This window comes from Nicotiana tomentosiformis, chromosome 2, assembly GCF_000390325.3.
Source record: "Nicotiana tomentosiformis chromosome 2, ASM39032v3, whole genome shotgun sequence".
Taxonomy (NCBI): Eukaryota; Viridiplantae; Streptophyta; class Magnoliopsida; order Solanales; family Solanaceae; genus Nicotiana; species Nicotiana tomentosiformis.
Window position 1 is genome coordinate 36,186,035 of NC_090813.1, and position 10,904 is coordinate 36,196,938.

The window sequence follows — 10,904 nt, forward strand, 5'->3', positions numbered from 1 at the left end:
ATACTTCTTTGGTGTTGCACGTACGAGTGTTCATAGTTCGGTTTGGATCGATTTTTCTCTAAAAAGAAACTAAATCAAGTAAGTTGGTTCTTTAAATACTGAAATCAAACCAAATCAATTAAATCGGTTTTTTATCGATTCGGTTTTTGTCGGTTTTTCGATTTTTCGGTTATTTATTATTTTTTTTCTTAAATATGAGACATATACTACCAAACACATATTTCGGTGACTACATTTTCAACGTAACACTATCAAACCAATTGATCTTTGAGAAATCTATTATTTACCAAGATATATTGATGATAATTGAATCAAATAGTGATGAATAATTTAATTACTCAATTAAAAATCGATTATTTTTAACATGAAATAAATTCTTGTACTTAGCAAAAGAAAAATACAAATCAAACTAGAATGTAAAAGCAAAGAATTAAATTATTATAATAGCAAAGAACTAGACTAAAAATATAAATGACTAATATGTATCATAAAATTTTAGTAACTTTATATAAAAAGATACATATATATATGTGTAATAATAAATTTAAATAGCTACTTCTATAGTCGGTTTGGTTCGGATTTTTTCGGTTATTTATTTTATTAAAACCAAACCAAACCAAACTTGATCGGTTTTTAAAATTCAAAATCAAAACCAAACCAAACCTAAAAAGTATCGATTTTTTTGTGGTTTGGTTCGATTTTCATGACACCCGTAGTTGCACGAATGTATCTTGTTGTAACAGTACGGTGATTCCTATTCTTAATGCTACATAGTAGTGAAACAAATTGTCTCTTATTTTCTTGTATACTGAATTTTTAAAAATTAAAATTAAACAATATATGTATATATAGAGAGAGTTTTCTTAAGATAAAGCAAAATCGTCGTGCAAATAAGTTGCTATTAAGTGCATGGCATCTTCTGTATATGTAGAGTAGGTTTTAGCTGCCATAATTGAGTCGACTGTATGCGCCATATATGTTCGAAATAATTTTATAGTGATTTAAGTTATTATTGATTGTTTTGTGACTTGTGCAAATATTTTATTTTCAGTTGGGATATTAACAACCTACTGTCTTCCCATCCAAGTGATTTGTTAGATAATGAAAAACGAATTAGAGAAAATTCGAAGATAATGTGATACCACCTATTTAATTTACATATATTAATAAGCGTAGGATTTGTTTGGTTGGTATACTAAGAATATTTAATTTTCATACAAAATTTAACATTGATTAATTGTTGCGTCGCTGTTACTTTATTTTTCCAATAAATAATATGCGAGAATTTTTGCTATTTTTTGAGGGATAAATGCAAAATAAAATGAATAGCACATGGATTAAAAGCACTAAGATGGCAAATCTAATCCTTATAATAGTAAATAAAGTTTTATTCTATTAAAAAAGTAAACACATATTTAAATTATAATATGTATACTAATTAGTATTCTCTTTGTTTAATTTTATGTGATGATATTTGATAAGTTACGAAATTAAGAAATTAAAGAAGACTCGTAATATATATGTATACGGGTAAATCTGTGTAAATATTAAGGATATGGTATCCTTAACATTTACATTGCACACGTGAAGTTAAGGAGGTCATGTCCTTAATATTTACACTGCACATATGAAGTTAAGGACATGATGTCCTAAAGTTTAACAATGAAAGGTATAAATACAGGATACTTTGTCCTTAATATTTACACAACATTCATGAAGTTAAGGACACCATGCCCTTAATATTTACACAACACTCATAAAGTTAAGGACACTATGTCCTTAACATTTACACTGCACACATGAAGTTAAAGACACCATGTCCTTAATATTTACACTGCACATATGAAGTTAAGGACATGAAGTCCTAAAGTTTAACAACAGAAAGTGCAAATACAAGTTAAGGACGTCATGTCCTTAATATTTACACAGCACATATGAAGTTAAGAATATGATGTCCTAAAATTTAACAAAGGAAGGTGAATATACAGGACACTTTGTTCTTAATATTTACACATCATTCATGAAGTTAAGGACACTATGTCCTTATATTTACACAATATTCATGTCTAGCACAGGGGTATTTTCATCCGGATGGATAAAAATTTATTAAATACCGGCTAAAGATTAAATACATTTTAAATAGTGGCTAAACAGCTAACTGTGCACTTCCCCCTCATTATACAAAAGTCCGTCCCTTTTTATTTACACGAAAGGAGCAGCCCGAATTCCTTTTCGGGGTGATTGAATTCTTCCCCCCTCCGCCAACCGATTGCGCTCTCCGTCTCCGCCCAAATTGAGTATTAAGCTCCTATATTTTTTCTCTCCGGTGAAATCTCTCAGAGTAAAATGGAGAAGAAGAAAAAAGCAACGTATCCAACAAGTGACGATTCCGAATCCAACCTCTGGTCTTTTCTGACTCAAAGGGGCACTACAGCTTCCTTCGTTTGCATCACTCTCTTTGCAATTTTAGTCCGAGTAGCAGTATCAATCCACCCTTATTCAGGCGCTGGAACTCCTCCCAAATACGGAGATTACGAAGCTCAGCGTCATTGGATGGAGATCACACTCAATCTCCCGGTTAAAGAATGGTACCAAAATAGTACTGTCAATGATCTGAAATATTGGGGTCTTGATTACCCTCCTCTTACAGCGTACCAAAGCTACATTCATGGTCTCTTCCTCAGATATTTTGATCCACAGTCAGTTGAACTCTTCACTTCCCGTGGCTACGAGTCTTATATTGGGTATGACGTGGCAGATTAAAATCAAAGTTCTGGTTTTTTAGGAGTATCTACTGGAAGATGAGATAATAAAAGAATTTGATGTGTTTTTTATGCAGAAAATTGTTGATGCGGTGGACAGTGTTATTATCCGACGTCCTAATATTTTTTCCCGCTGTTATTTATTTTGTTACTGTTTATTACTCTGGTACTCATGACGGGCCGAAAAGTGGTAATATGTGGCACTTTGCCATGATTTTGTTGAATCCATGTCTCATATTGATTGATCATGGTCATTTTCAGGTACTATATCTCTCGTGGCCTGTGATTTGCCCCTTAGATTTTGAAGTTTTTGTTCATTTGTTCGAAAGCTTTGATTTTTGATTTCAATTTCTTTGATGCAGTATAATTGTATTAGCTTGGGGTTTACTGTTGCTGCTGTTTCTGCAATCCTATCTGATAGAGACATTTTTGGTTCTATTTTGTTCACTCTTGCTCTTAACCATAAACAGGTAATATATCTGTCTGTGCATATTTACCTCAAAGCAAATCTGAATATGTACTTTGTGCATATCTTTTCTTGTATAGTTGTATAAGGAAGTACCAAATTGTCACTTGCGGGAAACTCCTTGCCGAGGGCCTGTGCACCCCCGGGATTAGTCGGGGCTCAAAGAGACTCGGACACCCGGTACAAAATCAAAAAAAAAAAAGGAAGTACCAAATTGTGGGTGTTCACGTTTACTTTTCATTTCTGGTGGAAAAGCTATTTATGAGTGGTGACTGAATGGCTATGCTAATTTATATTTGGTAGTATCCCGTATGTCTTAGGAAAAAATGGATCTTTGACCTAACTCCACTCCAAAAGGTAGCTTATGAGGTGAGTATTATCCAATACCACGTAAAGAGAACCCATTCACACCCTCAACCAATGTGGGGCTCTAACAATATGAAGCCAATTTTAGAGATGAAAAGGATAGAGTTGCTAAAGAGAGGGAGTGGGGCCATTCTCGAGAGATGAAAAGGACAAAATTGCTAAAGTGAGGAAGTAGAGTCATTTTCCATAGATGAAAAGGACAGAATTGCCTAGGAGAGGAAGTAGGGTCATTTATGAGTTTGATAGATCTGAATACATTTATATGTCCTCAAGCTGACTGGTTGACACATCAAAATCTTCATACTTAGTATACCTCCTTGTACGAAATTGAATGGTATGGTAATGACAAAAGTATGCTTTGAATTGTATGGTAATAATTACTTGGAATCATATTTAGCTACGCGCTTTTAAGTTTGATGGTGAATTTATGATATCTTGCTTGAGTAACTTAATGTGATTTTAAACTTATGCCAAAGGTTTGTTATCATGATTGACTATCTACTAGGTTTATTGGGAGTTACTCTTTAAAGTTATTGATGTGTGGTTCTTAGCTCTGATGTATTATCAAATATTACTTACAGATCATGATTTATGCAGATGAGTGCCTATTTTGCACCTGCATTTTTTGGCTATCTCTTTGGTAAATGCTTAAGGCGGCAGAATCCTTTTCTTGAGGTCTTGAAATTGGGCTTGGCGGTGTTAGGAACGTTCATTGTTCTTTGGTGGCCATATCTTTATTCTTTGGAAGCACCTTTGGAGGTAAAAGAATGGTGCTTTAAATTACAAGTACATTGAATCATGATTTACGTGCTTTGGGTTACTGGCTCCATTGGTTTGAAAGATGACATCCAATATCCTAAAATCTCCTCAGTTAATAGTTGGAGGAGTTACGATTATTATATTTGCTTTTTCAAAATACAGTTTCAGGACTCGTGCTAAGGCTTGCCTTGGTGAATGGCGAGCTGAAATTGCTTGAGGTAAAGCAAAAGCCTAAGCAAGTAACCTTTTGGCCTCAATTTTGTTAAAAAATAATGAAAATAGATGATACACTTATGTTGAAAATCTTTTTGAGAAAAAAGCGAAATGGGAAAAGAATTGGGTGAAGACATGAATTCTTATGTCTTACGATATCTTTTTATAGGCACATTGTACAATGTGTATAGCTATGTTTGTGACATCGGAGATTAACACTATATGAACATATGAGTATTTTACACTTTACTATCTAACAATCTTATCATAAACATTTGCTTTAAGTTTAACTTTTGGTGAAAAAGGGGAGAGCAAAAGAAAGTCACGATGCCAATATTAGTGTCTAGGTTTATGTGAAAATGGAGCTTTTCTTTCTAAGATTGATAATTTTTTTGCCATTTAATTGATTTCTATGAGAAAAGAATAATTTCATGTAAAAAATTATTTAATTTAACATAGATTCTTTTTCCCCTAGGGCTTTGGTCTAGTGGTAAGAGCGCAACACGTGATGTGATGTGTGGAATAGGTGCATGTCACGGGTTCAAACCTTGCCACAGACAAAAGCTTGGTATTTTAATGGCAAAGGGTAGAAGAGTGGACCTATTATCCACTGAATTTCGAATCGTGCATCAGAGGCGGACCCACAATTTTTACGCGACGGGGGCACATTATTCTGCTCAACCAGTGCCTTTTTAGTATTCAGGGTGCCAACTGCTTTAAATTAACCATTTTCAAGATATATACGTATATATATATATACGGGATTTCGGCCGAAGTTTACGGGGTCCGGTGACCCCTCACCCATACACATGGGTCCGCCTCTGTCGTGCACCATGGGCCCAAGGGAATTTCTCGGTTATCAATAGAAAAATTTAACAAAGATTCTTTAGCAATGATGAGCATTATCTTGTTTCTAACCCTTTTTGGTATTTTTTCTTATTGAAATAGTATCACTGTACTAAATATATGCATTTTTAAAACTCTAGGCTGTCACGCCTCTTTCCTTAGGGTTTATATCCCTGCAGATAGAGGTTTGCTTTTAAAACAATGATTTTACCTTATTGTCTTGAATTTGCTTATTGCATTTGTAGAACTTGCATGTACAGTAAAACAGTTCAGGATTATCCATATTGATTACATTATAAATTCTTAATTACATACTAAAGATGCTTTAGCAGTTTTTTATTGCGCTAAATATCATTTTCGGTTTTATAAAAGAAGTAATGTTAGTGCCTCACAATGACGTTAGAGTGGCAACTGCAGATGTTACCATACCACCCAGAAGGGTAGGGATGGGAATGACTTATGCTGAGATGGGGTAATTTCACGCCCACGGTGGAATTTGCATATAAAAAAGAACAATTGATTTCTAGTCATATCTAATAAACGAATAAGGAAGACTGAGTTAGTGTTGAAAGGTAAGTAAACTTGATACTCTATAGTTACTATTTTATTTATTTTTTATTTCTATCAAAATATTCCATGACGCCAACTTGTTTATATCCAAAATAACAATAACACATTTTAGCAAAAAAACAAAACAAAAAACAATAACACATAAGAGGACATAAATCTTAATTCTTACCCTCCATTACATGGTATCAAATGATTTCGACCATTGTTGTGTACATTCGAACCCACAAACACTAACTTAAAGTTATAAGGGAAATTTTCGTAAATACAAGATTTATAAGAGTTAATTATATAAACTATAACTAATACATATATTATTTTCTTCGTCCTAATTTATGTGGTGTTGTTTGACTTGGTTGACTTTTAAAATTTGTGGTCTAAAACAAGTCTTACATATGTGTAGCTATAATTCATTTCATTAAGGGTAAATTAAGAAGTTTAAAGTTAAATTACTTCCAAATAAGAAGGCGAAATACATAAACGACCCCTTTAAGTTGTCCTCAACGATCAGACAAATACTTCAACTGAACCCTTTTTCATTTTAACACTTCAAGTGGCTATTAAGTAGGTCAAGTAAACACCCGAGTACAGCAGACCATATGCATGAGTTGCACTTGCCAATGACATGTCAAATGGACCAATCAAAAAATGACACGTGTAATTTTACCATAAGAATTTGACACATGTAATTACTAAAAAAAGAAACCTTCTTTTCCTAAACTAGCGCTCCCCACTTTCCCCTCCCCCCTTCTCCTTCTTCTTCTTCTGCCCGTCCCCTCTACTCAAATCCACCAGATTGTCCCAGAATAAAATGCATTCGGCGAAAAGATAATAGACTAAAACCAACAAATTGATAATTAAGAACCAATTCCCACAAATTGATAGACTGAAACTAACAAATTGATAATTGATATTTAAAAAACTGAATCTTGAACAAAACCTCCATCATAAATTCTCTTCTTTTATAATTCTTTGACTTGAACCGATCTTGATTTTGGATCTTGTGATTTCCTCAAAATCTTGTCTTTCTTTGAAGGGGGCAGAGAAAATGTAAACCTCCAGTAAATATATTGAAGAGTTGTATTAGCAAGTAGTTTCTGTTCAACCAGCTAGTGTATGTTGAATTGTATACTGAAGTGAAGGTATGGTGGAAAGGAATGAAACAGAAGGAAATTAAGCACGAGAAAATGGAGGCAGAGGTGATTTAGGGTAGAGGAGGGTGTCGATTGGTGGAGGATAAAATTGGAGGAGAAGGAGGTGTGAAAATTAGGTGGGGTCCACATTATTTTAGGAAAAGAAAAGAGAAAAACTTAATTTTAGGTAGGCAACTCATGTCCCATTTCACGCGATGTGGGCTGACATGGTCAGGTGTTTAGTTGATCTTCCTTTGTGAACAAATAAAGTGTCTATCTGGAAATGGCCTCAATTGTGGTGTTCAGTTCATCGATGATGACAACTTAAAGGGGACGTTTATGTATTTCGCCAAATAAGAAAGTACGACATTCTTTTTTGGACAAACTAAAAAGGGAAGTATGACACATAAATTAGGACAGAGTAATACATAAATTATACAACTAAAATTTTTACACATATTCCATTTTTATATACTATAATCAATATTGTTTCCATGAATAAAAATATAGAAATAAGGAGATTCCGTATTAACCCACCGTTTCGACTAATCATTTATATAACTACTGTTTACATTCTTCCTTTTCTTTATCCGTAAAATATAGGAGAATGAGAATGACTATAGTAGGAGCATATAGTGGGCTTTCTTATATTAGATAGATGAGTTACAACCTTTTAGAGGTAAAGTACAGGAGGAAAATTCCAAAAAGAGGTTGAGTGAATGAGAACACTAGTAAGATGATCATATACAGGGGCTACTGATTTGAGGTTTTACTTGTCTATGTAAACTTCTGCTGATTGTTTCATCCTTCTTGCCTTCTGATTTCTCATGAAAGTTCACCTAGTTGGTGAGTTTCTCTGTCTGAGGTGTATTTTCTTGAGGTTCGCAGGGAGGATTTGGTGGATAATACATGAAAACATTAAAGAACTAAAAGTTAAACTGAGACGTAACTGTTGTGATTACTAGGAGCAAGCATTGTCTCTCTTGTAACTTGGTAGATACTCCATTCGACATCCTCTCGACCCACTTAGTTCATGTCAAAATCAAACGCACAGAAGTCACAAAAGTCAAGTTAACATACCATTGAAGCCGTTTACCAATTTATGTTTTTCTTGAAAATGGTGATGTCTGTTTAGCTTGCGCCACCTAGACTATTCCACCGGCTACCTACTACCTCCCACCAGCACTAGTATCGGGTAACTTTCCCCACCAAGGGTTATGCAGATCGAAAGAAATCACCTAGCCTTTTTGCCTATGTTGGGATTTAAACTTTGGTCTTCCATGATTTTCATCCTACTTCATTGACTGCTAGGCGGCACCCCTGGGTTATCAAATTTATACAATGACCAGTAAATAATTGAACTTCAGGAATTTTGAGCTATACCTTTTAGTTTATAAAAAGTTGTTTGGGAAATTGTTAACAGTGCTAATACACTCTCATAGTCACAATGGCCCTAAAGTTGTAACCTGATTATATTTATATCTTACTTTTCTGAATAGAAATTGCCAACTTGATTGAGGGTTGAGTCCTTGTCCATCTTGTTTGACAAAGATTTCCATCACCATCTGCGAGATTATTAATCAGTTTCTTTTGATACTTGATGCAGGTTCTCTCCCGCCTAGCTCCTTTTGAGAGGGGCATATATGAGGATTACGTGGCTAACTTTTGGTGTACCACTTCAGTCATTGTGAAGTGGAAGAGATTGTTCAGTACGCAAGCACTAAGGATGCTTAGTCTTGTTTCAACTGTTTCCACATGTCTACCCTCAATGCTGCTGCTAATATTGGCGCCGAGCAGAAGAAATTTTCTGTTTGGACTGCTCAGCAGTGCTTTATCATTCTACTTCTTCTCATTTCAAGGTACAAAAAAATTAGTTTGTTTCCCTTATCTGCCTGTGTTTCTACTTATATGTGATTGGCGTCTTTCAGTATAACGTTAAATGATGCTTTTTTGGCCAAATTACAGTTCACGAGAAATCTATTCTGCTGCCTCTTCTTCCAGCAAGCTTCTTGGCGATAGATGAGCCTCTTATTTTTCGCTGGCTAACATATTTTGCCTTGCTCTCTATGTTCCCTCTTCTAAGGCGTGATGAACTGATTCTTCCATATATTGCTTTATATGGTCTCTTCGTCCTCCTGTACAATGCGCCTGTTCAAAGAAAAGACATAAGGGAGACCCGCTCTCGTTTTACAACTTTAAAATATTTTCTCATCGCCTGCTCTATTCTTCTGCATATTGTTTACTTGATGGTAACTCCACCAAGAAGGTACCCTTTCCTCTCTGAGGCAGTAATGATGCTCCTCTGCTTCTCTCAGTTCTTTTTTATTTTTATGTACACAAACATGAAACAATGGCAGTTTCTGAAGTTTTCTAGTCAAACAGTTGGAGAAAAGAAAAATATATAGTACTTTGGTGATTTTCTTGGAGTATATTTTTGGAAGGGTCCATATAGTTGTTTTGACAGAGAATTTGTAAATGAAAGATTTTAGTTTCACTTTCAAATATGAAAGATGCTTATAATTTCAAGTCTGCGGAACACTTGTGATTTATCTTGTACTGCTGAGCATAGAAGAACTAGTAGGAGGCCACTCTCTCCTATTTTAGCCCATTTCATGTGGATTTTGATTGGGCCTAATCTTAGTTTTCATTGTTTTCGAGTTACCTTTATTTCTTTGACCCCTACTCCTGCTCTCTATGATTGCACCACCTTTGTGTGGGTATGCTTGTTATCTGAATGTCATAAGAGGGATGGATATCCAGTAAGTGGTTCTCTTGTGTCTGACATGATTAACTACGTTTTCTACGTTGTTTTCTTATGTCTAAAGTGAAATGTTTGGTGACGAACGTTTTAGCTTCAAAGAGATCAGATACTTGGTGATAGAAAGAAACGAGTACCCCTTAATTGAATTAACCTTTCCCCAATGCATTGATCATGGTCATGGCTGGTCTTTCCTTCAATATTTGTGTAACTAAAGCATAAGAACGAATAGAATAGGTAGAGGGATGGATATCAAGTTCGTAATTCTCCTTTATTTTATTTTATTTTATTTTTTGGTGAGCGTAAGGCAGTATTGTCAAAGGCGTGCTTAAACCCTGAAGCGCAACTCAAAACATGTTGAGCGCTTTGCCTTGCTTTACGGGCGCTTCAATGTCGTATCAAGGCTCTAAGGCATACTTTTCCTGAATGTAATCTTGAAAGGGCGACACTAAATAATTGATATTACACTTTATCATAATTATTTTTTTAATTTTTTTGTCCATATATTTGTTATTTATGCTTATAATTATTGGTCTTGTACTACATATACATATTTTTATTTTTTCTCCAGTTGCACATTTTTTCATTAAGGCCCGCGCGAGGCGTTATCGCTGTTTTGTGCTTTTCGCCTTTGATAACACTGGCGTAAGAACTACTTGCCTAAGCTCTCTCACTTGCTCAGTTGCTCTATCCAAAATGTTTATCTCCTAGGAAAAACTGTTTGTCATTTTTATGAGCAATTGAAAATCCTGTGCTATGGCTTCAGATTGATATTATCATATGACGTAATGGAGATATAGTGCTTTGCAGAATTTTGAACTTAATGACAATACGAATAATATGTGCGGTAATAATATGTTACTCCTTTTGCTAAATTGTATCCACCCTCTCCTTTTTTCGGGAAATGGCTACAAATCACAAGCAAGTGATATATTTGTGGCGGGAGTCATTGAGGAGTTTGTGTTTGTTTCATTGTCTCTCCTTTTCTAGTTTTTTGAGGGATTCAGTTGGTTTACTGCTATAGTCGTTGTAAT

The 10,904-nt window shown here is 34.7% G+C and overlaps 1 protein-coding gene across 2 annotated transcripts; it reads left to right on the forward strand.

Annotated features, from left to right (window-relative positions):
- The first annotated feature begins 2,207 nt into the window (after positions 1–2,207).
- Positions 2,208–9,638, forward strand: LOC104093727 (probable dolichyl pyrophosphate Man9GlcNAc2 alpha-1,3-glucosyltransferase). Of its 2 annotated transcripts, XM_009599524.4 has the most exons (6): positions 2,208–2,744; positions 2,840–3,023; positions 3,125–3,232; positions 4,192–4,353; positions 8,719–8,971; positions 9,078–9,638. In XM_009599524.4, exons 1-6 carry the CDS (start codon positions 2,347–2,349, stop codon positions 9,515–9,517), a joined length of 1,545 nt encoding a protein of 514 aa, XP_009597819.1. In that variant the 5' UTR covers positions 2,208–2,346; the 3' UTR covers positions 9,518–9,638. The 2 variants fall into 2 exon arrangements, with proteins under 2 accessions (XP_009597819.1, XP_070051257.1); XM_070195156.1 differs by lacking the exon at positions 4,192–4,353.
- Positions 9,639–10,904: the final 1,266 nt, after the last annotated feature.